Genomic DNA, 27,863 nt, shown 5'->3' on the forward strand with positions numbered 1-27,863 from the left:
TAATTGAGGTAATAGGATAGGCATGGCTTTGAATATTGTTTTTCTTTCACATTATTTTATAAACATAGTTTCATGTTTCTCTATGTTCTGATAGATGCAAACTGTTCTGTGATGTTACTTCAGTGTTTGTTGTGATGTTAGATTTGCCTGTGCTGTTAAATTCAATAATTTAATTATCCATCGGTGGGTCGTTTCCAGCTGTCTTTTTTGTTTTGTTTCGTTTTGTTTTTTTTGAGATGGAGTCTCACTATGTCACCCAGGCTGGAGTGCAGTGGCATGATCTTGGCTCACTGCAATCTCTGCCTCTCAGGTTCAAGTGATTCTCCTACCTCAGCCTCCCAAGCAGCTGGGACTACAGGCGCACACCACCACACCAGGCTGATTTTTGTATTTTTAGTAGAGACGGTGCCTCAACATGTTGGCCACGCTGATCTCAAACTCCTGGTCTCAAATGATCCACCTGTCTTGGCCTCCCAAAGTGCTGGAATTACAGATGTGAGCCACTGCACCCAGCCTTCCAGCTGTCTATTAAGTCCCACTGACTTAATATGTGACTTAAAATATGACTTTCAAATATATATATGTATATATATACACACACATATATGTATTTTTTTTTCTTTTTGAGATGGAGTGTCACCCTGTCCCCGAGGCTGGAGTGCAATGATGCTATCTTGGCTTACTGCAACATCTGCCTCCTGGGTTCAAGCGATTCTCTTGCCTCAGCCTCCCTAGTAGCTGGGACCAAAGGAGTGGGCCACCACATTCAGCTGATTTTTGTATTTTTAGTAGAGATGGGGTTTCACCAGGTTAGCCAGGCTGGTCTCAAACTCCTGACCTCAAACGATCCACCCACCTCGGCCTCCCAAAGTGTTGGGATTACAGGCGTGAGCTACCTTACTTGGCCTACAGTATACATTTTAATAATGGTGAACTAATTTGGTAGCCAAAGAAGCTGCTTTGAATATTCCAGGTTATTGGGCCATTGATGGGGAATTAAAGTAGGTTGAAATGTAATCAGTTGGTATTACTTTGTAAAGCTGATTTTCTTTTTTCCTTTTTGAAACGATTTCATTAATAGTCAAAGTATTTATTTTGCAACAGGCTACTTAGAATAAGGGAATCATTGGGCCGGGCGCGGTGGCTCAAGCCTGTAATCCCAGTACTTTGGGAGGCCGAGGCGGGTGGATCACGAGGTCAAGAGATCGAGACCATCCTGGTCAACATGGTGAAACCCCGTCTCTACTAAAAATACAAAAATTAGCTGGGCATGGTGGTGTGTGCCTGTAATCCCAGCTACTCAGGAGGCTGAGGCAGGAGAATTGCCTGAACCCAGGAGGCGGAGGTTGCGGTGAGCCAAGATCGCGCCATTGCACTCCAGCCTAGGTAACAAGAGCGAAACTCCTCCTCAAAAAAAAAAAAAAAAAAAAAAAAAAAAAAAAAAAAAAGAATAAGGGAATCATCTATTTATGTATTGCTTGTGATTGACCCTTTACTGCAAATCACAAATGCCACTAAATACAAGCATTTACAAAAGATTTACAATCCAGTCTACAATCACTGGAAAACTGCTCTACAAATCACTTCTTTTTAAAAAAGTATTTAATCATTTTTTAAATTGACAAGTAAGTTGTAGCTATTCATGGGGCAAATAGTGATGTTTTGATACATACAATGTATACTGATCTGATTGGGGCAATTAGCATCCATCTTCTGGAACATTTATGATTTCTTTGCATTGGGAACATTCAAATTTTTTTAAAAAGCTGGTTTTCAAGAGGAAGAAAACCATACATATCAATATTTTCTGTGTCTAATCAAGTACTCTTTATATATAATTAACAGTCTCAGCTGAGTGCAGTGGCTCATGCCTATAATCCTAGCACTTTGGGAGGCCAAGGTGGGAGGATTATTTGAACCAGGAGTTCAAGACTGGCCTTGACAACATAGTGAAAACCCATCTTGACCAAAAAAAAAAAAAAAAAGCCGATGTGGTGGCACGTGACTGTTATCCTAATTACTAATTACTCCAGTGAGTGGATGGCTTGATCCCAGGAGGGGGAGGTTGCAGTGAGTGGTGATTGCACCACTGCATTCCAGCCTGGGCAACAGAGCAAGACCTTGTCTCTAAGAAAAAAAAAAACTTTTTTTTTTTTTGAGATGGAGTCTGCTCTGTCATGATCTTGGTTCACTACAGCCTCCACCTCCCGGGTTCAAGTGATTTTCCTGCCTCAGCCTCCTGAGTAGCTGGGATTACAAGGCACATGCCACCATGCCCAGCTAATTTTTGTATTTTTAGTAGAGGGGTTTTCACCATGTTGGCCGGGCTGTTCTTGAACTCCTGACCTCAAGTGATCTTCCCACCTCGGCCTCCCAAAGTGCTGGCATTACAAGCGTGAGCCACCTCGCCCAAACTTCATGTTATGTTCTTGCAAAGGTTTTGGCCTTTTGAACTTAAACCACAGTCTAAGAGTCTTTGACAATAACTAATGTAATTTGTTATAGTTAGCGGAAAAACCTTTGCCCCCAAAAAATATATTTAAAACAGTTCTGTTATCTCATTTGTAAATTTTGTCTTGTAATTTAATGAACTTTACTGTCCTTATGAAATGGTAGCTTTGTGAAATAAATTTACCCAAAATCAACATGAATTTATTTATTTATTTTAGACACAGGTTCTTGCTCTGTTGCCTAGGCAGCTTGCATGGGTACAATTATGGCTCACTGCATCCTCTCCACCATCTGGGCTCAAATGATTCTCCCGCCTCAGCCCCCCAAGTAGCTGGGACTACAAGCATCCACCACTATGCCCAGTTAATTTTTAAATTTTTCGTAGAGACACGTTCTCACTATGTTACCCAGGCTGATCTCAAACTCCTGGGCTCAAGTGATCCTCCTGCCTCAGCCTCCCAAAGTGCTGGGATTACAGGTTTGAGCCACCACACTTAGCCCCCCAAAAATCAACAGTGGTGCAATCTCAGTTCACTGCAACCTCTGCCTTCCAGGTTCAAGTGATTCTCCTGCCTCAACCTCCCGAGTGGCTGGGATTACAGGCATATGCCGCTATGTCTGGCTACTTTTGTATTTTTAGTAGAGATGGGGTTTTACCATGCTGCCCAGACGGGTCTTGAACTCCCGACCTCAGGTGATCCACCCGCCTTGGCCTCCCAAAGTGCTAGGATTACAGGCATAAGCCACCTTGCCTGGCCTTTTTTTTTTTTTTTCATCTTCTCAGTCACTGATAATAGGCATCTTTCAAGCTGATCCCCACTCCAGTTTATAGGCGGTTTGATAACTGCCTGTCCTCAAAGTTGCATCTGTTATGATGGTTTAATTGTTGAGTCAGGGTCAGCGAACATTTATATTTCCTACCAACTACCTTGAAGTAAATATCTTGGGAGTTGCTGACCTGGAATGGTTGTGAGAAGGTTCCTGGCTTCTTTTTTTGTGTCACTTAACATTTATTTTAAGGTCAAAGCGGTATCTATGCACTACTTTTTCTTTGGTCTCCCAGATACCGTGAGCCCCTCTGTCCAGTCCTCCACACATCCTCTAGGTAGTTTTGCCCTAGATCAGATTTTGTCTCTTACCTCTCAGACCAAAACAGGAACACTGCGTGATTGTTTTCTGCAGTCCAGCCATCGTGGGTGCCAGCCTTGTCTCCACATAGGAGTTGAAGCTCCTTTTGTATTATATTTCCTGAAATCACCAGTAAGAGAATACGGTCTTGTCTCATCTAGGCGGGGGATGTTGAAAATGCTCAGCCTTCTGTAGAAATTCTTAAGTTCTCAACACATTTCACAAAAGTAAATGAGTGTTATTTGACATGGTTCAGATGGTGTTTTAATGGTCAACATTTGAATAAATACTTGCATTGTGATTTGTCCCTTTTAAACAGTTATAGCTGGGCCCTGCACGCCCTGCGCTTACCATGGCGGCCCCGGGCGGCGACATGAGCGGCTCCACGGACCCGGATCCGGGCCCCGGATCCAGGCCCAGGCGGCCCAAGCGACTGTGGCTGCTGCTGCTGCTGCTGCTGCGGCTTCGAACCTGTGCTGCTGCCGCCGCACCCCCGCCAGCCCCTCTGTCCCAGCTGCCAGATCCTCAGCACCCAAAGATTCACCTGTAAGGCAGAGCAGGTCCTGAGTTGTTAGCCAGTGGCCCTGAGCAATGGCACGAGGCCTGTGGTCTATCAGGTGCAGTTTAAATACACCAACAGTGACCGGCTCTTGGCCGACATCATGCTCATAGGAGTGAGATGTACTCAGGCTTCCCTATGGATTTCAGAGTCACTCTATGCCTTCGAGCTGAGCTGGGAGCACTCCATTCCTCCTGGGTGACAATGCCTTGGTTTCAACACTATCAGAATGTGACTGTTGGGCCTCCAGAAAACATTGAGGTGACCCCAGGAGAAGGATCCCTCGGTGTCAGGTTCTCCTCTCCCTTTGACATCGCTGATATCTCCACGGCCACGGCCTGTTTTTATGTGTTTGTTTGAGACAGTTATGCTCTGGTTGCCCGGGCTGGAGGGCAGTGGCGTAATCTGGGCTCACCGCAACCTCCGCCTCCCGGGTTCAAGCGATTCTCCTGCCTCAGCCTCCTGAGTAGCTGGGATTATAGGCGCATGCCACCACGCCTGGCTAATTTTTTGTACTTTTAGTAGAGACAGGGTTTCTCCATATTGGTCAGGCTCATCCCGAACTCCCGACCTCAGGTGATCCGCCGGCCTCAGCCTCCCAAAATGCTTGGATTACAGGCCTGAGCCACCGCGACTGGCCCTCCACGGTCTTTTTTGGTATTACGTCCGTTACTGGGAAAAAGCAGGAATTCAGCAGGTCAAAGGCCCTTTCAAAAGCAACTCCATTTCACTGGCTAACTTAAAACCCTTCAGTGTACTGTTTACAAGTCGAGGCACAACTGCTTTGGAACAAAAGTAATATCTTTAGACCCAGGCACTTAAGCAACACATCTTGCTAGGAAACAATGGCAGATGCCTCAGTAGGTCACCCTGATCTCCGTGGGAACAGTTTCATTCAAGCAACACATATTTTGAGTGCCCACCATGTGCCAGGTAATGTGTGCTACCTTCAAGGATGAGTGACCTAGTGAAAATGCTGGCAGGGGCCTGTCTCCTCCTGGTCCTGAAATACAGAGACCTGATTAAATACTGGTTTCATATTCCACCAAGCATCCCGTCACAGATAAAAGAGTATTTAAAGGACCCAGCTCAGCCCATCCTAGATGCCCTGGACAAGGACAGCTTACCAAAGGATGACGTGGGGGACTCTGCATCCATCATTTCGTTTCCAGAAAAGGAGCAAGAAGATATTCTCTGAACACTTGGAACCAAAGCATGAGTCTAGCCCACTGGTTTCCTGAAGAGGTTGTTGAGCCAGCGGGGCTGCTGGAGTTCTGCCTGGACTTTACAGAAAATAGTATTCTTTTTTCTGCCTCTAAAAGGCCTGTCCTTTGCCTTGTGAGAAACAGTGGGTCTCATGGGGGTGACATGTTTTTCTTTCTTAAAGAATTTTCAAAATCATACAGGTTTCCAGAATGATTGTCTGGAGATATCCCAGGAAAATTAAGGCTTTTTTTTTTTTTTTTTTTTTTTTTCCAGATGGAGTCTCACTCTGTCACCCAGGCTGGAGTGCAATGGCGCGATCTCGGCTCACTGCAACCTCTGCCTCCCGGGTTGAAGCGATTCTCCTGCCTCAGCCTCCTGAGTAGCTGGGATTACAGGCGTGTGCCACCATGCCTGGCTAATTTTGTATTTTTAGTAGAGACAGGGTTTTACCATGTTGGTCAGGCTAGTTTCAAATGGCTGACCTTGTGATCTGCCTGCCTTGGCCTCCCAAAGTGCTGGGATTACAGGCATGAGCCACCGTGCCCAGCCAAGGCTTCTCTTAAACGCTAAAAAGGCATGTAATTGCTTGTTAGCAAAGTGAATATGACACATCTCTGATACTTTTTTCATTGTTGGTTTGGCTGAGCAGTCAGAAGACCTGATTTTCTTTTTCTCAACTTTGGGAAATGAGCCAGAGCCCCTCAGGCAGGTCACACAACCTGTCCCAGCCTGTCCCAGTGAGGGACAGTGAGTGGCCCTTCACGTCCACGGTGTGGTGGCTTAAAATGTCATTAATCCTGTAAATATATTCCTAGTAATTTAAGATGTTGTTTTTAAGCTAGAAATAAAAGAATGTATAGTGCATATTTTTTTAAAAAGCTATAGCTGAATGTAACATTAAATGTTCAGTGGAATGTACAAATATATATTTTTTAATACATACAGATTTTTTTCTTTTGGATTATTTCACTGGGTTAAATTCCTAGGTGAGATACTGGGTCAAGGCATACCAGCTGGCTCTTGCTAAGTGTTACTTAAGTGTGTTTCTAAGAGGATTATATCACTTTACCTGGCCATTAGCCAGGTATGAGTTTCCCAAAGCTTTGGCTGGCATTAGGTATTTAATTTCTGCTTGGCTATTAATTGGGACCATACTATACATACAGTCTTTAATTTGCATCTCTTTAATTACTAAGAAAATTGAGTCTTAAAAATATATGTTTATTGTTTGTATTTCCTCTTAGGTGCCTACTCAATTCAAAGCAACAGACATATTTTGAGTGCCCACCATGTACCAGGTAGTGTGTGCTACCTTCAAGGGTGAGTGACCTAGTGAAAATGACCATTTGGGATAGAGTGGGGCAATCAGAATAGTATAGAAAATGTATGACTGACTGTACTCCATAGGTAGAAGCACAATACTGACAGGCAGTTTGGGCAAAGTTCTTAGATTGAAAGACAAAGAAGGAAGGGCTTGACTCTGAAATATATTAGGCTTTTGCATGGCAAGTGACTTTAGAGGTAGAGCTAGAGTTCAGGTTTGTCCAGGTGAGAAAATACTGTATGGGAAAGGGAAAGATGCATAGAGAGGTAGAGGGTTAGTGTGTAGAGTTGAGACTTGTCCATTATGGCTACAATGTGGAATCTGGGACTGAGGGATGGTGACTTTGGCTAGAAATGAATGGTCAGGACTAAACTCAGGAATTTGATCTTTGTCCTGAGGATTATTATTTTTTTATTTTTTATTTTTTATTTTTGTATTTTAGTAGAGATGGGTTTTCACTATGTTGGCCATTGGCCAGGCTAGCCTCGAAAACCTGACCTTGTGATTCACCCACCTCGGCTTCCAAAGTGCTGAGATTATAGGCATGAGCCACCTCACCCGGCCTATTTTTGTTCTTAATGAGGAGTGACATGAACCGAAGTGTTTTAGAAAGACCTTTCCGGCAGCAAATGAGGGGCAGATTTGGAGACACTGGAGTCTACACAATGAGCTTGTTTGTATCCTTAGCCATTTACGAAGGGTCGAAGATAAGACAATGAATAAGCTTTTTATGTAGTATGCATATTACCCCTTTATATGACCTACTTAAAACCACACCCGAGGTCAGAATTTCGAGACCAGCCTGGCAAAATGGTGAAACCCCATCTCTACTAAAAATACAAAAATTAACTGGGCATGGTGGCACACACCTGTAATCCCAGCTACTCGGGAGGCTGAGGCAGGAGAATCACTTGAACCCGGGAAGCGGAGATTGCAGTGAGCTGAGATTGCACCACTGCACTGCAACCTGGGCAACAGAGTGAGACTCCATCTAAAAAAAGAAAACCAACCAACCAACCAAATAAACAAACAAAAACCAAGACAAAACGTCGGCAAAATTCACGTAATATAAAATTGACCGCCTTAACTATTTTTAAGTGTACATTTCAGTAGTGCTAAGTACAGTCACATTGTTCTGCAACCAATCTCCAGATCATAACTTTTAAATTAATGTAGTTGCATTTCATTAAAAGAAGGTGAAATTTGGCCAGGTGCAGTGGCTCACAACTGTAATCCTAGCACTTTGGGAGGCTGAGGCAGGTGGATCACCTGAGGTCAGGAGATCAGGAGGCTGGGCAACATGGCAAAACCCCATCTCTATTAAAAACACAAAAATTAGCTGGGCGTGGTGGCACACACCTATATCCCAGCTACTTGGGAGGCTAAGGAAGGAGAATCACTTGAACACAGGAGGTAGAGGTTGCAGTGAGCTGAGATTGCATCACTGCACTCTAGCTTGAGTGACAGGAGGGAGACTCCATCTCAAAAAAAAAAGAAGGTGAAATTTGCACAAAGTTACTTTTTTTGTAAATAATTACTGATGCTTACTCAACTCTTTACATTGTATACTGCTTTTTATTTATTGACTTATTTATTGAGAGAGAGTCTCGCTCTGTTGGCCAGACTGGTCTTGAACTCCTGGCCTCAAGTGATCATCCTGTCTTGGCCTCCCAAAATGCTAGGATTACAGGCATGAGCCACCATGCCCAGCCAATGCTCTTTAACATATATATTTCATTTGATCCTCATACACATCCTTCTCAGGTAGTTATCTCCATTTTACAGACAAGAAAGCTAAGGCCATGAGATATTTGATAACGTCTTAGCCAAGGTTACTAGCTAGTAAGTGGCAGAGATAAAATCTGAATAGAGGCATTCTGATGACCATGCCACCTCCAGAAGAAATGACAGGACTTTGTGTCCTACAGAAGACTATAGCATGACCTCACAATTTCTAGCCTGAGAAATTAGGTAAATGGTGGCTGGGAAAAACAGCCTATTTTGGAGGTAGATAACAAATTCTGTTTGGGGTGTGTTTTGCTAAGGATACTAGAAGAACATACTGATAGAGATGTCCAACAGACAGTTGGAAATAGGGAGAGAAGTTTACATGCTAAGGATTTCATCCATTCAATCACTCATGCAACAACCCTGGGTTATGCTCAGGGTTAGGAGAATGATGAACAAAACACACATATTCTGGCTGGATGCTGTAGTCACGCCTGTAATCCCAGCACTTTGGGAAGCCGAGGTGGGCAGATAACTTTAGGCCAGGAGTTCAAGACCAGCCTGGCCAACAGGGTAAAACCCTGTCTTTACTAAAAACAAAAATCAGTCGGGCATGGTAGCACACACCTGTAGTCTCAGCTACTCAGGAGGCTGAGTTATGAGAATCACTTGAACCCAAGAGGCAGAGATTGTGGTGAGCCAAGATCAGGCCACTGCACTCCACCCTGGGCAACAGAGCAACACTCTGCCTCTAAATAAAAAAAAAAAAAAAATTTAACTAGACATAGCCCCTGCATTCATGGAGCTCAAGGACTAGTGGGAAAAACAGACATTGATCAAGAAATCACAAAAATAACTAATTGTAAACTCTCATTGATGAAAAGAAATACCATGCTATTAGAAGAGTTTACATAAAATAAGGGCACCAGGCCAAGTCCAAGGGTCAAGGAGCATTTCCTCTAGAATATAATTTTTGAAGATTTTTCTTCTTTTTTCTTTTTTTGAGATGGAGTGTCACTTTGTTGCCCAGCCTGGAGTGCAGTGACACAATCTCGGCTCACTAGCTCTGCCTGCTGGATTCAAGCAATTCTCCCTGCCTCAGCCTCCTGAGTAGCTGGACTTATAGGTAGCTGCCGTCACTCCTGGCTAATTTTTGTATTTTCAGTAGAGACAGGGTTTTGCCATGTGGAGCTGGCTGGTCTCGAACTCCTGACCTCAGGTGATCCGCCCACCTCAGCCTCCCAAAGTGCTGGGATTACAGGTGTGAGCCACCACTGCTGGCCTTTTTTTTTTTTTTTTTTTTTTTTTTTCAGTTGCACTCTGTCACCCAGGCTGGAATGCAGTGGTGTAATCACAGCTCAGTGGCACAATCACAGCTTATGGCAGCCTTGACCTCCCTGGCTCAGGCAACTCTCCCACCTCAGCCCCTGAGTAGCTGGGACCACAGGTGGGTGCCACCATGCCCAGCTAATTTTTGTACTTTTCATAGAGATGAATTTTTACCATGTTGCCCAAGCTGGTCTTAAACTGCTGGGCTCAAGCAATCCGCCCACCTCAGCCTCCCACAGTACTGGGATTATGGTGTGAGCTACGGTGCCCGGCCCCAATTTTTCTTCTTTCCCTTTTCCACATACACCTCCTCCAAGCCTCACCATTAAACCTCACAGGGAAAGACAATGTAAAATATCTTCATAGAGAAATCCAGGACTGAGTATATATTCTGCATATGCATTTGTAAACCTCCCATAATGATTCGCCGTACTATCTCCATGTGTCTAGTCCACAGTATCATTTCATTTACATTATCTGACTTGTATACTCATCACAACCTTATGAGGAAAGCAGGCAAGTATGACTATATGCATTTATTTTCTGAAGGAGAATGTGAGTCTCACAGAGGTTAAGTAACTTGCTAAAATCACATGGCTCATTGATGGGGGCACTGGGACTTGAACTTGGGTCTTGTAACACCTAGATGGCATTATTCTTGTAATATTCATTCTTTTATTCATTTGTTCATCCATCAGACATGTGTTGATCACCTTCTGATTAGATGTCAGGCTATATATGGAGTCATCAGGAACCAGTGAAGGTTTTTAAGCAGGAAAGCAGAACCGTTTTCCAGATGAGCAAACACAAAGTGGTGGTTTTCAAAGTACAGTCTGGGACCACTTACTCGACCAGAATCTCTGCAGTTGAGGCTCAGGAATCTGGTAATCAGGCAGGAATAGGAATTCTTTTCTGATTGCAATGTAGTGAAGAGGAGAAGCACCATATTAGAGAAGGAGGTGGTGCAACCAGGTAACGTGACCAGGTGAGAGGTGATGAGGTACAGAGAAAAACAGATGCACTTTTGATTCATTTAGATGGCACCAATAGGACTTCCACGACACCCTCCCAGACAGTGGCTGAGGTTCAGGAAGTAGAGCTGGGGTTCTTACCTGGATCCTCTGGCTCTAGAACTTTACTGCACATGGCCGTTTATACCCACATCTTGATTTTAATTATTTTATGTCTATGTTTCTTAGCACATTTTGCAAATCTCCACCTTATCTCGAACTGCTTGGATTTCTCCTTCACTTTCATAAAACCTAGGAAAGAAATAAGGGACAGCCAAGTAAAACTTTAGAAGTTGTAGAACATTTATTTCTTTAGGGCTGGTTACACAGGTGAGAAAGAAGTAGTTTTGATTCAGGAGATAAAACAGCAGGCCTTGGGGTGATGCGCTGGCTCTCCCCATCCTTAAACCCTAGGAGGCCTCCAGGAAACCTGAAGGCAGTAATTCCAGAATCCCAGGTGGTGACTCCATTTCCTCTCTCCACGGTTATTACTGAATGTCAGTCTGTAGCAGTTCCGGAATTCAGGAAACTGTAAAGAAACCGTAACAGCCTCAACAACCCAAACATCAACAACAACCTCAACAATAAAATTCATTAAAATTAATCTCCCGCCGGGCACGGTGGCTCAAGCCTGTAATCCCAGCACTTTGGGAGGCCGAGGCGGGTGGATCACAAGGTCGAGAGATCGAGACCATCCTGGTCAACATGGTGAAACCCCGTCTCTACTAAAGATACAAAACATTAGCTGGGCATGGTGGCGCATGCCTGTAATCCCAGCTACTCAGGAGGCTGAGACAGGAGAATTGCCTGAACCCAGGAGGCGGAGGTTGCGGTGAGCCGAGATCGCGCCATTGCACTCCAGCCTGGGTAACAAGAGCGAAACTCCGTCTCAAAAAAAAAAAAATAATAATAAAATAAAATAAAATAAAATAAAATTAGTCTCCTTCCACCCACCCACAACCGCAGACTCGAAGCTAGGAGGTTGAAGGGACTACAGGAGAAGCTCTGCGTTGCCCACGTTCATATTTCCTCATCGCGGGCCTGGGTTTCCAAGGATCTCAGGGAGCCTAGAAACTGACTCCTCCATTTCTGGATGGGAGCACCAAAGGCTAAGGACACCTCTCTCCTCACTGCTAAGCAGTTCAAGATTAAAGCCAACTGAGGCGACGGCCACGGTTGACAGTGCCAAGGGAAGACTGGCTAGTCCAGGGACCCGCGAGGCAGCAGGATGGGATGGACTTGTTGGGAAAGTGGGCGGGCGACCGCCTACGACCGGACTTGGGGTGGGGCGTGTAAAGCGCCCGGGAAGGAGGCGGGGGGGGGGGGGGGCTTGAGAATGACCAATCAGAATGCGGACTGCGGCCCAGGGGCGGGACAGAGGCGTATCCTGGTCAAGATTGGATAGTGGCGGGGCGCAGGGAGGGGTCCGCGCGCGGTCCAGGTCCGCAGCTCTGCAAGTCGGCGTTATATATCTCAGTGGCTGCGCTGGGGAGAGCTGGTTGCTCCGCCTCGCACGTGCCTGGGTCCGATGCCCTCTTCGCCTTGCCCAGGGGTTCCGTCTGTCTCGGCTCTGTTCCATCTCGCCCCGAGGTTCACTCCATCCTTGGCGCCCCAAGCCTTTCACCTAGCGCCTCCAAGCTTTGGACCTCGACGTCTGCAAAACTAGATGGTCACAGCCATGAATGTCTCACACGAAGTAAATCAGCTTCTCCAGCCCTATAACTTCGAGCTGCTCGAGGGCCTGCGGCCCTTTCTGGAGGCGTACTGGTGAGACTTGGGGAGAGGGAAAGGCCATGCCAGGGCCCTGGGGCGGGGACGCGAGGGGGTGGCATTGAATGCTTGGAATGATTTTCTTACAGAGCAAAGTTATCGGACTCCCTCATACTGGCTCCACACTACCGTTGTCCCAGGTGCAGGTAGTGTGGCACCTCAAAGAGATTAGAGCTGAAAGAAATAACGCAGTAATAAGAGGATGGGGGAGAAGAACGTGGAAAGATACAGAAGCCAAAGACCGTGTAGTGAGAACTGGTCGTGGAGGCATGAGGTTGATCTGAAGCCTTGCTAGCTGACTTCCCTGTCCTTTGTTGCTGTGTGTGCACGCGTGTGTGCACAGTGTGGGGCCTGGGGACAGCCTGCCCTTCACAGTTACCCTGTCATTCCCCAGTTGCTCCACCGTTTCTGCTGTGGAGAAGGAGACAAAGACAGGGAGCTCTTCCAAGCTTTCCCCAGGAAGAAGCTTCCTGGCCTAGCCCGAAAGTTCCCCAGAGGTTCCGTGGGCTGACTTTATGCTTCAGCCAATTTGCCATGACCCAACTAGGGAGAAGCCATTGCCACATTCTTCTTACACCACAGTCCTGGGCTGCTTCTAGGTGTGGGCCAGACACCTGTCACCCACCTCCAACCTCACTGAGAGAGCAATAATCACAGAAACCTTGGACGTAGCCCCTACCCTGTGCTAGGTACTTTGTATACATCAATACTGCCAGGAGAGATGTATTATTCCCCCTTTACAAACGAGGAAGCCAGGGCTCAGAGAGTTAAGTTGGTTTTTCCAATGTCACACAGCTAGTAAGTGGCAGAACTGGGGCTCCAACCCAGAGCACTCAGCTGGAGAGATGAGTGGGCATTTCTCTAGTCAGCACCACCCATGAGCCCATCCCCTTTGCCTTCTGCTTGCCAGGGCAACCTCATTCCCCATAGCCCTGATCTACCTGGTGCTCATCGCTGTGGGGCAGAACTACATGAAGGAACGCAAGGGCTTCAACCTGCAGGGGCCTCTCTTCCTCTGGTCCTTCTGCCTTGCAATCTTCAGGTAAGACCCTTCCCACTCCCTGCCTTTTTCTCTAGATCTTAGACTTCCATTCTATCCCTTAAAGCTTTCCAGATTGCATCAACCTCCATCCTGTCCCTAAGTCGCCCTGTAACACTCTTCCCATCTCATTCTTTCAGCTTTAGTTCCCCTCCCAGCCTCGACCCTCTTCTATTATATTATCCTGTTTTCCTTCTTTTTCAGACCCTGACGTGGTGGTCTCTGCTTTGTCCCTCTTGCGTTCATAAAGTCTGTACTCGCAACAGATTTCTCCAGCCTCTAATGTTCTCAGCTCCTAATACCCTCTCTCAAGACCCTCCAATAACTTCCCCATATTTTCTTCCCCAAACTCCTTCAGTCTTCCCCTATCCCTCTCTGCATCTCCTCCCAGGCTCCGACCCCCTCCCAAGAACCCCATTCCTTAACTTTCAATCCCATCCCCTTGCATTCCCTGATGTTTCTGTTCTAGACTACTGGTTGGCCTCATCTTCTCTAGACTACTGGTTGGCCCAGGATCTCAGGAGCGTTGACCCATCTCCCATGGACAGGTTGGGAGGCAGGAGAGCTTGGAACACAATGACTTGTCCACCCTTCCAGGGGAAAGGTGGATCGGTGCCTGGGGATGATGCTGACACCATCTTCCTTTGTCCCATTTCAGTATCATGGGGGCAGTGCGGACATGGGCCCTGATGGGGGCTGTGCTGCTTACTGGGGGCCTAAAACCAACCGTGTGCTACTCCACCTTCCTTGAACATTCCGTAGTCAAATTCTGGTCCGGGGTCTTTCTCCTCAGCAAGATCATAGAACTCGGTGAGTGGCAAGGCTTTGTCTCTCTGGTGCCTTGTGAACTGCATCCCTCCTCAGGGCCCTCCCCTCACCATCCCATGGAGAGTCCCTTTCCTACCCCTGGGTCCTAATAACATCTCTCACCCAAGTCCCTCTACAGATTCTCTGCCACAAAGACCCCCCTCTCCTCCCCTCGGAATTTCTCCCATGTCCCCGCACCCAGTGCAGGTTGTGGTCCCAGCACTGGGCAGTATGCCAGCTATGATTCTCCATCTCGCAGGAGACACAGCCTTCATCATCCTGCGTAAGCGGCCTCTCATCTTTATCCACTGGTACCACCACAGCACAGTGCTGGTGTACACAAGCTTTGGATACAAGAACAAAGTGCCTGCAGGAGGCTGGTTCATGACTGTAAACTTTGGTGTGCATGCCATCATGTACACCTATTACACTCTGAAGGCTGCCAATGTGAAGCCCCCCAAGATGCTGCCCATGCTCATCACCAGCCTGCAGATCCTGCAGATGTTTGTAGGAGCCATTGTTGGCATCCTGTCATACATCTGGAGGCAGGAGCCAGGATGCAACACCACGATGGAACACTTATTCTGGTCCTCCATCTTGTACATGACCTATTTCATTCTCTTTGCCCACTTCTTCAGACAGGCCTACATCAGGCCCAAGGTCAAAGCCAAGACAAAGAGCCAGTGAAGGGTTGGAGAGAAAAATGAAGCTCCAGGCTCTCTCTTCTCCAGGGCACTAAGAGGCTGGGCTTAGTTTTGGGAGAATGATTAGGTTGCCTTACCTGCATGGTTTCCCCAGAGGATGTGTGCCCCAAGGTGGCTGGAATTTTTGACAGACAAGAAAGGTGACCCTGGGATGGGGGTGTGGTCTGTTACTTTGATGCTTCTGTTTTTAATGTGAAGGCCAAGCAGGCCCTGGGATGGGGGGTGGGACGGAGGATATATTTCTATCCAGAAATCTTTCTTCTTCTTGCTCTATTTTTTTAAAAATCTTTCTTCTTCTTGCTCTATTTTTTTAATTGAAGATTTCAACTAAATTTTGAGAGTTTTGGGATTTGGGGGGGAAAGAGGGCCGCTGTGATGGCAGGAGGCTGCTGCCAGTGGGATGATCGGCAGGGGGGAAGCCTGAGGGTGCATGGAAGGGTGAGAGGCACACACACAGACACTGAAAGAATCCTAGGCCTGGTAGGCACTTAATAAATGTCTGTTACAGACCAGAATTTTATTGCTGTTAGAGGCCCAAGCCCCTCATAGGAACAGTGAGAAACAGGTGGAGAAAGGCGGAGTAACTTTAAAGTCATAGGCTCTCTGAAATGCAGAGCTGACACCTACAACGAAGCGTTGCAGACCAGAACTACCAGCTAGCCTCCCTGAGACCACGAGGTGGCGCCGCAGCACCGGCTGTGGCCGACGCCAGCCAGGTAGCTGGTTTCCCACGCCCCGCGCACGCACACACCTCTTTGCTCCAGGCAATCCCCGGCTGCCCGGTTCTGGACTAGAGGGGTGAGTGGGACTGAATCCCTAGAAGCCTGGACCCTCACCTCGTTCCTGTACATCCAGCTCGCCTGTAGACAGTGGGGGAGGATGAAGGGAAGAGGACTCAACCGCAACTCTGAATCATCAGGCCTTCGACAGTCCGCGCACGTTTATTTCATTTATCTTTGAAAACCAGGGAGGGGAAGCCTGGAGAAGGCGGGATGGGCCAAGGGTGAGTTGGCCCCCGGGGTGCTGGTCCCTGTTCCTGGCCTTAGTCCCAGGGGCGCGGTCTCTGTATAGGGCCCAGTCCACCCCTCAGGGCTGGGAGGGGGAAGGCCCTCTCCTGAGCCGGCCACCACCCCCACGCCAGCTGCCCAAACACCCATTTCAGACCCTGGAGCGGGGCAAGCCAGTCAAGACGACCCCAGTCCGCTAAGGCTGCGAATCGTCGCCCCCACCCTCGGGGTTGATCCACGGGCGGGGCCGCTCATACCGGCCGCTCCACGGCGTACTGGCACGGACTGAGGTTGGCGGCCGGGGGCGGCCCGTGCACCGCGGGGTAGCTGAAGGAGGCGTGCTGTTTGGCTTTGAGCCGCAGGCTGGCTAGGCTCGAGTTACAAGGGTCCCGATAGACGTAGGGGGAGGAGGCGGCGGCCGCGGCAGCGGCGGCGGCCGAGGCGTAAGGGCAGGACACAGCCCCTGAGGACACGGCAGCCGGAGCCAGCCCGGGGGGCGCCCCGCCCAGGCCCTGCAGGGCCCCGGGCCCTGGCACGGTGCCTGGGGCAGCAGCGGCGGAGGGCACCATGGAGGCGGCGATGGAGCTGGGTGGCGAGAAGACGGGCTGCGAAGCCAGAGGCCCCACGTTGACCGAGTTGAAGGCGAACGGGAAGGTCTTGGCGGCGAGCGGCGGGGCGAGCGCCTTGGGCGGCCAGTTGCCATACGAGTAGCCGGGGTACACCTCCTCGTAGGGCGGCACTAGCCCCCCAAGCGGCGCTGCGAAGCCACCCTTGCACAGCTCGGCCTGCTGGCTGCGCTCGCGCTTCCTCCACTTGGCGCGCCGGTTCTTGAACCATACCTGCGAGCGCGGGAGAAAGGCGGTCAGGGCTCGGGGCCAGGTCCCAGCGACAGGAGGGCGGGCCACCCCACCCCACCCCACCCCACCCCACCCCACCCCAACGGGGCTTCCAGCCGGGCAGTGTGGTGAATAAGAGATGAGGTGGCTGGAGACGGGGTGGGAGGGGAGCAGCGCACTGAGTCGGGGTCGGGGTCGGAGAATAGAAGGCGCGCGCGGCAGGACTGAGTCATCGGCGCCAGGGTCTGGGGGGACAGTAGGATGGGGTCGAGGAGAGGTGGAGAAGGTAAGGAGAGACGGTGTCAGGGCCGAAGAAGTGCGCGGTCTGAGTGGTAGGGAGCACTGCAAGCAGAGGCTGGAGGTTGGCAGCCAGGAGGCCGCGTGGGGCTGTGGCCGGGAGCCGGGGGCCAGCGGCCAGGGCCCCGGGCCGGGGGCAGGTGGGACGGAACTGCCGGCCTCAGGGTCTCAGGCTGCCCGTGGAGGGCCCGCGCGGGTGCGAGTCACGGATCAGTAGGGCATACCCGCACGCGGGCCTCGGTGAGGTTGGTCCACACAGCGATCTCCTCGCGCGTGCTCATGTCAGGGTAGCGGTTCCTCTGGAAGGTCGCCTCCAGCTCCTGCAGCTGCTGGCTGGTGAAGTGCGTGCGCTGCCGCCGCTGCTTCTTCTTCAACGAGCCGTCCTCGGGGGAGCCTCCAGGCAGCGAAGCTGAGGCCTTCTCCGAGTCTGGGAGCCAGGGTGGGGGCAGGTCACAGGGCGCCCAAGCCTGCACGGATTCTCCGGCTCGGCGACCTCCTGAACCACCCGCTGGCTCCCACCCGGGCTGCCCAGCCGGGGTCCCACCCGCACTGGAGATGAAGCTGTTATCTCCTCCACCCTCGGAAGGGGGCGCGCTCACCGCTGTGCTCCTGGCCCTTGCAGCCGTGCTCTGGGAGCTGGGGGTGAGGAGTACCCGCGTCTGACAGCGACAGGGCAGGGCTCCGGGCCTCCGCCTCGCTGAGCAGGCCGAACTCCATGGAGGGAGGGCTGTGGAGGCGAGAGAAGACAGACCAGGGTAGTGGGGGTAGAATCTCCAGCTTAGCTGGGTCCCAGCAGCGTTTCCCTGCCGCCTTTCTCAGCCATAAAGCTACCCCTGTGTGTGGCTCCCTAAGATAGAATCGGGAAATAGCAGCCTAAGGGGGAAGAGGTACATGCTGAGACGTTCTCTGCTTAGATATATAAACTAGGCTTTGTTTTGTTTACTGCTGGGAACTAGAACAGTGCCAGGTATACAGTTGGGGTTCAATATTTATTGAATGAAAGTGTACACTATAAGAGGGGTGCGGTGGCTCACCCCTGTAATCCCAGCACTTTGGGAGGCCGAGGCGGGTCGATCACTTGAGGTCAGGCGTTCGATACCAACCTGGCCAATGCGGCAAAACCCTGTCTCCACTAAAAATATAAAAATTAGCTGGGCAGGGTGGTGCATACTTGTAATCCCAACTACACGGGAGGGTGAGGCAGGAGAATGGCTTGGACACGGGAGGGAGAGGTTGCAGTGAGCCAAGATCAGGCCACTGCACTCCAGCCTGGGTGACAGAGCTAGACACTGTCTCAAAAAAAAAAAAAAAAAAAAAAAAATCTACACTATAGCACACCACATACCCCATACTACATCCGTAAAAACTTCCAATCCTTCTCACCTGAATGTACAAGATTACCCTATACTCATACCTGGCCCTCAGCTAGTCATACCTGAGACACAGACCAGATGTCTGTTACTCACTGTCCTTAGGATAGATTGTACTTTGAACCAGACCTGACATTTCTCCCTTAATAATAATGGTTGCTATCATTTATGTGTACTTACTGTGGGTCTTTACCTCATCTTTCTCCCCTCACAAGGATACGTCAAGTATGATCATCCTTTTTCCAGTGAGGAAACTGAGATGTGAAGGAACGTGATGAGGATCACAGAGCTTGTAAGCAGTGGGATTGAGAGCTGCACCAGGTCTGTGAGACTCCTAATGCTTTTTCCTTGTTTGCTTTTTATTTTTATTTTATTATTTTTATTTTTCTGATCCAGTCAACTCAGAATGCTTGCTTTCTCACATTGTGCTCTTTGGGGCCTTCCCTCAAGATCCCCTCAGGGACTCAGCTACAGTTCTAGCCTGGCCTTACTTGGGTCTGCTTCAGCTAGGGCAGGCACTGCTTTGGTCTGTTTTGTTTATGATTTCTTTTTTTTTTTTTTTTTTTTGAGATGGAGTCTCGCTTTGTTACCCAGGCTGGAGTTCGGTGGCATGATCTTGGCTCATTGCAGCCTCCACCTCCAGAGTTCAAGCGATTCTCCTGCCTCCACTTCCCATGTGTCACCATGCCCAGCTAATTTTTGTATTTTTAGTAGAGAAGGGGTTTCACCGTGTTGGTCAGACTGGTCTCAAACTCCTGATCTCAGGTGATCCACCCGCCTTGGCCTCCCAAAGTGCTAGGATTACAGGCATGAGCCACCACGCCCAGCCTGATTGTTCATGATTTCCGAAGAGATTTCATTTGAAAGAAGGGTAACAAGATCAAACACAAGTATGAAAGCCACTGGGTGCTTGGGCTGGACCTGCTCTCATGCCTGCACCGGCATACACTGCATCCTACCAGTGACGGCTCCGCTCATGCACAGCCTCTACCAAGCCCGCTCCAGGGTGTAGCAGGAACTTCATAAGACCACCTTCCTACTCATACTTCCTATCCCAAACCTAGCCTCACGTTGCCCAGGAGCCTCCCTGGGTCCCTGTCCAAGTTTCTCCTGCAGGGTCCCCTTTTCTGCCTGCTCTCCCAGGACCCGACTGTGAGGAGGAAGGGAAATGGGCAATATTAGGGCTCAAGACTCCGGGTGCCTCTTAGAGGAGAACAGAAGGAGGCTAGGGACAGAGAGAAGGGGTAGAGGGCTGAGTGGGAGGGGTCTCTCTGCTCCTGACACCCCCTCCCCATTAACAGGGGCTTAATGCAGGCTGCGCAGGATGGCATTAATGTGGTGGATTAGCCTAGATTGAGATGTGTGCCACTTGGCTGCTCTGGATTTATTAGGAGCCTTTCTCAGGGAGGTGCAGATGGGCAGCGGCCTGTATTTGCACATGGTAATGCCCCCTTCAACCAGCTCAGAGATAACAGCTGTGCCCCCACTCCCCACCCACCTCTCAAGCCAGGTTGGGGGTAGAACCGAGGTCAAGGCAGGAGGTTGAGAAACCGTCCCTGCTCTTTCCACAGGCAGAGGGGTCTAGCTCTTGGACCTTTTACTGGATGTGGAGAGACAGGGCTGGCGGGACCCCGGGAAGGAAGAAGAAGTCAGGCCAGGACTGGAGGTGTGCTTAGCTTACTGACTGACCCCTTCCAGGTCAGGTCAGGAGGCTTGGGGCTGGAAATCTTTGGCCAACAATGCTCTGATGGAAGACAGATGTCCCTGGGAGGGAACTATGGCAGCCTTGGCTAGTGGTTCTTCCCAAATAGCTGGGAAGATGAGGGAGGAAGGTTAGAAGTGAGAGCTGGAAAAAGGGGTGCTCTGAAGTCTCCCCTTACTTCATACCCAAGATGCCCTTGAAATGCAAATCATGCCCCTGACTTTTCTAGAGGTCATGGGAACAACAGGGAGCTGGGAAAAAAACCCAGAGAGAGGCTTACCTGTGGGAAAAGCAGCCCCACACTTGCCACCTAGCCTTCCAGTTTGCTTTGGCTCCAGACTTGCAGTTTTCCAAATTCCTCTGCTCCGCACCCCCCCAGCCCCTGCCTCCCACAAGCATTCTATACCTGCATCTTGCTTTCATTCCGTTTCAGCAGAGGGAGGCAGGGTGAGAAGGGATATGGGCCAGAGGAAAAGCCGAGGCCAGAAAGCCGAGTTCAGGCTACGTGTTCCCAGAGACAGACAGACACACGTGCAGACACACACAGGCTCCCCCAATCAGACATAATAAGCACTTGGACGTGGAGCTAGAGGCACACAAACACACACTCTCCCACACATGCGCTGCCACATCCAGGCAGACAGACATGCACCGTCACACAGTCTCCTCTCTGTGACAGGGACAGCTGCCGGGGCTGTTTTGGAGCTAGCCATTATTACCCTTCCCCCCACCCCTCCCTGGCCCCTCTGAACCTCAGCTCTCAGTCCCAGGAGCTAAGGACTCTGTGTGGGGGAGGAGGAGGCCAAGGGGGCCAGGGGAGTGTCCTGCACTGGATGGCTGCTGAGTGAGGAGAAAGCATGAGAATTCTGGAGCTGGAGGATGGGGTGGGGAGGGGGGCAGGAGGTGCCCAGGCCCCTCTCAGGAAAGTCATCTGGTATAGCCTAAAGAGATTAGGTTTGGAGTCAACAGATCTAGGTTCATATCCTGGCTCTACAACTTACTAGCTATGTGTCCTCGGCAACTTACTTTACCTCTCCAGGCATATTTCTTCATCTCTAAAAGGAAGTTTATGATCGCTTCCCTACATGCCTTCAGTATTGTTATAAGGTTTAGATAAAAACATAACATGTAAAAATGAGTAGGGATAAAACTCTACCTGAGTAATTTTTTTTTCTCACTCATCGAACAGATGTTTATTTAGCACATTCTATGAGCTGTGCATTGAGTTGGCATTGGGTGTGGAGTGGTGGCTAAGATCTTATCCCTGTGTCTGACCTTCCTTGAGTGGGTCATCATCTCCGCAGACTCCGTATCCTCTAGTGTAGTGTTTCCCTAGCGAATGAAGGTGAGTACACTGCATTGCTGAGAGATAGGTCACACATGCTGTGAACACTCTGTCCTGAGCATGGAGGACCCAGTCAGCAAGGTAACAGCAACATGGGCAGCGTACCCTAAGCTGGGAGCCACTTTAGGGATCAGAGACTGGTAAAGGAAAGAAGGAAGCCTTTAGGCTCCTGCATGGGCTAGTAACAGCAGAGAGAGGAGCCATGGCTGAGAAGGGCCCTGACAGTGAAATTGAAGAGAGAGGGAAAGAACAGTAAAGCCAGGCAGGCAATAGAGGGATGGAAGGGTGGGGGCATAGATCTCTAGCCAACTCACGTCCGGGTGGGTTGGTCAGGCAAAGGCTGGGGGCGCCAAGCTGTTGTCTGAACTGGAGACAGGCTGGCTGAAGATTAAGCTCCCCCAAACTGCTGGAGGTCAGGAAGCTAGGGAGTTGGGACTGAGGCCAGGGACTTTGCTTCACTCAGTGGATAGGGAGGAACAAGCAGTAGGTCTGGAAGCTGCAGGATTGGTTGATGCTAGTAAGAAATACCCAGGCAGGGACAGACAGAGTCAAGAGATAACAGTGATGGTGAGTTCAGCTCTAGGAGGGGGCTGCCAGCTCCACCCCAGCCTTTCTGCCACAGCCTGCTAGGGATGTGTGGCCCAGTCCCACTGGGGTCAGGGTGGCAATCCCAGGCCCAGGGAGTACAGAGGGGCTATAGGTATGCTCTGATTCTGCAGTACAGGCTGGAATAACAGGAAACCTGGTCATGCATGCAGCAAGAATGAAATATCCAGGACATAAGAAGGTAGAGAGCAGATCTTAGGCTAGGGAGGCCACAGTAGAGAGGCCATGGTTTCCAAGGGACACAACGCCATGGCAATAAGTCAGCTGTCATGTGGACCCACGTAAGTCCTGAAGCCAGAGGGGAAGACCAGGGATAGTGAGAGCCCATGATCGGTTGCAATAATGATGCCTGAGGCTGGAGGCATAATCTGGACCTCAAATGGGAGAAAGGCTTTCTCTTTCAGGGGCTAACTGGAGAAGATATAAGAGGAGCTGGAGTTGTGATGTTTTCATCTTATAAACATGAAACTGAAGTGAGGCCCTTAAGTGGACATGGTCGCATGTTCATTAGGGACGCTGAGCAGTCGGACTCTGTGGTCTGCCGAACTGCAATGTGCAAATGGGAGCAAATTGAGACACATTTGCTTACAGCCCCAAGACTCAGGTGGAGGCAGCAAAGATTTGAAGTACTCAAGTTATCAAGGGATGAATCAGGAATCAGAGAAATGACTCCACAGTCTTCCTGCTCTTCCTTGCTTCCTTCCTTCAGCAAGTGTTAGGTGTTAAGAGAGATCCCCAAGAACAGTGGTGCACAGACCCTAACTTTTAGGAGTCTGCAGTGTAGGGAGGCAAACAGGGCAGAGGAGGAAAAGATGGACTGCATGGGTCTGATTCTCAGACTGTGAAAGATCAGAGAGAGGGAAGCCCATGGAAGGTGGTACCAAGTGTTGGGGACTCAGAGAATGTAGGCACGTGACTGAATTGGGAGTTCAAGAGGCAGAGAGGGGGTATGGCCTTCTAAATAATCAGCAGTGTTGGGAATAAGCTGGCAGGTTGGGAGGGCAGTGGTGAGCCTAGGTTAGTCAGAGTCTCAGTGTAGGCCACGGGAGATCAGCAGAGAGAAATGAGTCAAACCGAGGGGGGCTTCAATGGGGGACAAGGGGTGGTGGTTCAGATTTGACAAAGTCTAGGCTAGAGTATGTCCAGCCTTTTCATCAAAAACCCTTAAGATTCACCCTGAGGCACAGCCCTGAATAAATAAAAAAAACAAAAACAAAAACAAAAAACCAGCGGGCGCTGTAACTCATGCCTGTAATCCCAGTTCTTAGGAAGACAGAGGCAGGAGGATAGCTTGAGCCCAGGAGTTCGAGACCTGCCTGGGCAATATAGCGAGACCCTGTTCTCCACACACACACAAAAAGGAAAACAAACAAACCAACCCTAAGACCAGTTAAAACCAACATCTAATAGAAAACTAGAAGCATGACCTAAAACAGCTGCCGCGAGTATGAAATTGTTTTGAAGTCGCCAGCTTTATGTTAAAAATGCAAGCAAATTTTTTCATTCTATTTCATACTATAGTCATGGAATATAAAATATTTTAATATAAAATGTTTTATTTTCATATAAAAAGAAAACTTCTTTTAATATAAAAATAAAGCACATCCCCATCCCCCAATCTTCAAGTGATATCCCCACACCAGGAAGAGGGGCCCCATTTAGCCTGTGTGTCATGCCTCTCCCACACGCTTACTGCCCTCCTCCACCCCACCCCACTATGAGAAGCAATGCACCAAGCAGTGGGTCTCACCAGAGGCTTGTAGCTAGAGGTGTGACAAAAACAGCATCTTTGTGACCTTTATTTGACAATGGTAAGCAGAATGGGTTGGGCAGGGAAGAAATAGGAAAGGAGAAACCATAAACTGAAAGGTGTGAAAAAGGCCCCAGGGCAGGACAATGGGAAAGGAGAGATAGGGTGAGTTTGGAAAGTTATTCCTCTCTGCCTTCTCCTAACTCTTACCCCACTGATGATCTTTTCCTTTTCCTCCCCATCATTCTTTTTTTTCTCTCTCTCTTTTACTGTGGGTTTTTTTAGACCTCCCCATCATTATTTTCATGAGTCCCTGGCAGTGGCCATGAACACCCTAGAAACCCCAAAGCTCAGGACCTAATGGATCCTCAGGTTAGTCTGGGAGGCATCATTTAGTGTGAACGGAGAAGAAACGATTCCGCTGGCTCCATCTTCTGTCACCACAAGTCAGCTCTAGCCTGCTGTGCCTGCCCTCCCTTCCGGAAACTAAGTCCTGGGCCCATGTTCCCAACCCTGAGCAGGAGGCAGGCAGAGATATTTGGACTGATAGACTGGCTAAGCATCTGGGGAGCTCCCCAGAGTTTTTGGACAGGGGCAGGGGTAGTGGCTAGCATCTGAAGCCCACGGTAGGGTGGTCCATCTGTCATAAAGAACCCTCCTATGACTGCATCAGGGATGTGATTAGGCTGCTCTAAGTCTCAGTCCCATTCTTCCAAACAAAGATTCTGGAGTTTGGGCATAATAGCAGTGCTTCATGTTTCTGTGGTGCTTCTCCATTTGCAAAGCACTTTCCCAGACATGATTTCATTTAACTCTCACAACTGCCCTCCATGGCAGGAGTCCCTATCCCTGTTAGACGTCTAAGAAGGCAGGATCTAAGGCTACACAGATTGAAGAGATTCAAACCACCTAATTCTGCTCTTTCCATGCCTCACTCCCCCACCCTGCAGCCATTCTTGACTCTGACATGTGCTGATCCTCCCAAGCCCTGAAGGATTCCATTTCTACTTCCTGCCTGTACCATCTCTCTGGAAATGAGCTCTGGAAGTACGTGCCCACTGTGGGCCAAAGAACGTTTTCCTATTCATCCCGAGCTTGCATCACTCCAGTTCTAAGAGGCTTCCTCATCTCCAGTTTCAAGATTTGGGGAGCAAGCAATTCTTCTGCATATGTAGGCCTTTTATTATTGCGGTAGATTTCCATCCTGTTTCACCTTCCAGAGGACTAAACTTTGAAATTTGTTCTCGCCAGCAGCCCCTGGCTCCCCATTCTGCCAACCATTCTCTGACCTGCTCTAGGCCCATGACATTCTTCCTGAGAGCCAGTGATCAGGCATGCATTCAGCTACATGGCTTTATGCAAGGGTGGGAAAAGGTTCTTTCTTTTGTTTACAATCATCTTCATTATGATAGCACCTCTTTGGCCTTTTTGGCAAAAGCACAACTTTGGGCTAAAGTCTTCAGGGACCCATCTGCAATGCTTTCCCTATTCCTTTCCTGACACAGAGCCCTTCATTTCACCTATAATTTCAGTGATTTTATGGGAGCACAGCAATGGGAGCACATACCCCTGAAAAGTGTATCAGAATGTGAAGGGTGTAACTGTGGTATGTCTTTATATTTATCAAAAGAAGGCAAAGAAAAAAAAAAGGTTGAGAATCCTAGCCAATGATAAGCAAACTCTAGAACTGAGGAATGAAATGGGAGTGTGGGGAATACGTATTGTATGTCACCCATAGGTGAAGGGTGAGAAAGGTTGAAACCACCGTTTAGATTACTCATTGTTAAATACAATGCCTTGGACTTGTCCTTGTGAAAATTCAGTCCCCAGCTGGGCTATCTTGCCCACTTATATGGACTTGTTCTCCCTACTCTGCTCTATTCAGGAAAACTGAGATCTGGTTAGAATCGGGATCAGGGCGGATGGTTACTGTATGGGCCCAGCAAAGTCAAGGCTGTATCCCAGCTGCAGGGAAAGTAAACCTGTCTGGTTGGTAGGGCTGAGACATGCTTCCCAACCAGACTTAAAGGGCCAAATAGCCCCCTGTTGGACGCCAGAGTCTGGATTCCATGAGCCTCCTTCCTACCTCCGCTCAGCCACCAGGGTGGTACTGGGACTGGTAAGGCTGAGGAAGCAAAAGGGAAACAGGTACAGGGTTTTCTTTGCTAATGGGACTGTAGTTTCTCTTCTGGCCTGGGCTCCTGCCCACTGTAGGGAAGGAGCTTCGGTCGGCTGACACTCCAGCAAGGAGTCTGAGAGGTGTCTGGTCAATTGTATTGGAATTTGAGGGCAAATGAGGCTGCCAGGGGCTTATGCCCACCTCTTTCCTGTTTTCCCATTGCCTTTTGTCACCTGTTCCTTCCTTTCCTTGTCTTGATTCCCACTAGCAGTCTCCTCATTAGCCTTCTCACCTCAAATTTGGATTCTGGAAGTACAGAATGATGCTCTGATCTATTCTGAATTGAAGGGGGCATGTGTCCCAGCGCACCTCACCCCAAGGGCGGGCTGCAGCCTTTACCCTCACTCCCTGCTTGCAGCTTCGCAGCCCAAAGGAGCTGAAACAAGTTTGCAAAGTGTGAGCTGGGATTTGAGGTGACCCACAGCAGCCGACCCCATCGCACACGCAGCAGCTGGGCAGGCGCTGCCGGGTAGATGGACGTGCCACCCAGCCAGGGACATTCTGTCCGCCACTGCCCGACGCAACGCCCGCTCCGGAGAGACCCACTTCGCTATCCCGGACATTCTGTCCGCTCCAAGCCCCGTGCACCGCGGACATTCTGTCCGATTCTGAGGCGACCCCAAGTCAGGACCCCTCTGGGCCCAGACACTCCAAGCCAGATCCACCAGATTTGCTGCCTGGTCACTCTGACCCGCATAGCGGCCATCTGACCCAGTCGCTGCCAGGCTCTCACAACACGGCTCCTATTCCAACTGTGGAGCAGCTGGGAAGAGAAGCGTGTGAGACCAGGAGCACCCCGGCTCACAGCCCCTGGAGTCTGTCTGAGCCTGGGCCGAGGGGCGTCGGGCACCGCAACTGCCCCCAAACTGGGGGCCACCGCCGGCTTCCCCGCTGGCCAGGGCCTCTGCAACTCCTTTCGCTCCCTGGCCGCCTGCCCCGTGCCCTGGGATTCCAGGGCGCTTTCTGGTAATGGTTTCCAGACTCCCTACTCCTTGCCTCGTGAAGCCCCTATATTGGCTTCGAGTCTCCGGCTTCTTTCTGGATCCTCCGAGTCTCCTCCTTCTTTATTCCCTGGTTCTTACCCTGAGTTCCCCTTTTCCCAGGTCCTGGCCGCAGGTCTGCAGTCCGCCGTCCCAGCCTCAACCCGTTCCCTCGACACCGGAGTTCAGCTGCCCCAGGTCCCGTTTTAGGGATTCCGAGGTCCAGCAATAGTTCCTTGGCCCCATGAGCCCCTCTCCGGAAAATGGTCAAACACTCACAGTGCGTCCCGCAACAGGCAGACTCCCGGCAGCGGCTGCGGCGGCGATCTAGAGGGCAGGCAGGGGCCAGGGGCCGGGCACCCGGCCGGAGTGGGGGCAGCCCCCCTGCTCCCGGGCCGCCGCTCCGCTCTGGCGCTCCCGGACTCGCGGAGGGAGTGAGCCTCACTGCGTACTGCCACCCCCAGCAGGCGCCCATTCACTTTATGGCAGACCAGGGCGCCCCCAGCCCGCCGCGGCGAGCTGCGCGCGTCAGGCCCCGCCTCTTTCCAGCTGCGCTGCCGGGGTTCCGCCCTTTCCAGCTGTGGATTTCCAGGTCCCGCCTTTGAGGGAGGGGTCTGACCGGCGAGACGCCAAGAACACCGCCCTCCGGCCAATCAGAAGCATTCCTCAGTAACTGGGCCGCGCCCCTCCCCACGTGGCACAGACCGCGCTCCGGCTAGGACGCTTTGGCAGAGCC

At 50.0% G+C, this 27,863-nt stretch overlaps 2 protein-coding genes and 1 pseudogene across 3 annotated transcripts; 2 read left to right on the forward strand and 1 right to left on the reverse strand.

Annotated features, from left to right (window-relative positions):
- Nucleotides 1–3,931: 3,931 nt before the first annotated feature.
- On the forward strand, nucleotides 3,932–5,357 carry LOC101046883 (interferon gamma receptor 2 pseudogene; annotated as a pseudogene).
- Nucleotides 5,358–12,181: 6,824 nt separating this feature from the next.
- Nucleotides 12,182–15,570, forward strand: ELOVL3 (ELOVL fatty acid elongase 3). The gene is made up of 4 exons (XM_010333142.3): nucleotides 12,182–12,502; nucleotides 13,416–13,547; nucleotides 14,203–14,354; nucleotides 14,611–15,570. Exons 1-4 carry the CDS (start codon nucleotides 12,402–12,404, stop codon nucleotides 15,036–15,038), a joined length of 813 nt encoding a protein of 270 aa, XP_010331444.1. The 5' UTR covers nucleotides 12,182–12,401; the 3' UTR covers nucleotides 15,039–15,570.
- Nucleotides 15,545–27,759, reverse strand: PITX3 (paired like homeodomain 3). Of its 2 annotated transcripts, none has more exons than XM_039464952.2 (4): nucleotides 27,407–27,759; nucleotides 17,795–17,922; nucleotides 17,420–17,622; nucleotides 15,545–16,901 (listed from the first exon to the last, which is right to left on the reverse strand). In XM_039464952.2, exons 2-4 carry the CDS (start codon nucleotides 17,910–17,912, stop codon nucleotides 16,314–16,316), a joined length of 909 nt encoding a protein of 302 aa, XP_039320886.1. In that variant the 5' UTR covers nucleotides 17,913–17,922; nucleotides 27,407–27,759; the 3' UTR covers nucleotides 15,545–16,313. The 2 variants fall into 2 exon arrangements, with proteins under 2 accessions (XP_039320886.1, XP_039320885.1); XM_039464951.2 differs by having other exon boundaries at nucleotides 27,230–27,759.
- Between the last annotated feature and the right edge of the window lie 104 nt (nucleotides 27,760–27,863).

This window comes from Saimiri boliviensis, chromosome 12 (genome assembly GCF_048565385.1).
Source record: "Saimiri boliviensis isolate mSaiBol1 chromosome 12, mSaiBol1.pri, whole genome shotgun sequence".
Classification (NCBI taxonomy): Eukaryota; Metazoa; Chordata; class Mammalia; order Primates; family Cebidae; genus Saimiri; species Saimiri boliviensis.

Excerpts from the sequence above, each read along its gene's own strand:
- PITX3 (XM_039464952.2), bottom strand. The coding sequence starts at position 17,912 with ATGGAGTTCGGCCTGCTCAGCGAGGCGGAGGCCCGGAGCCCTGCCCTG. Across the intron at positions 17,623-17,794 it reads CAAGGGCCAGGAGCACAGCG|ACTCGGAGAAGGCCTCAGCT; the intron begins GTGAGCGCGCCC and ends CCTGGCTCCCAG. Across the intron at positions 16,902-17,419 it reads TCACCGAGGCCCGCGTGCGG|GTATGGTTCAAGAACCGGCG; the intron begins GTATGCCCTACT and ends CCGCGCTCGCAG.
- ELOVL3 (XM_010333142.3), top strand. The coding sequence starts at position 12,402 with ATGGTCACAGCCATGAATGTCTCACACGAAGTAAATCAGCTTCTCCAG. Across the intron at positions 12,503-13,415 it reads CCCTTTCTGGAGGCGTACTG|GGCAACCTCATTCCCCATAG; the intron begins GTGAGACTTGGG and ends TCTGCTTGCCAG. Across the intron at positions 13,548-14,202 it reads TTCTGCCTTGCAATCTTCAG|TATCATGGGGGCAGTGCGGA; the intron begins GTAAGACCCTTC and ends GTCCCATTTCAG.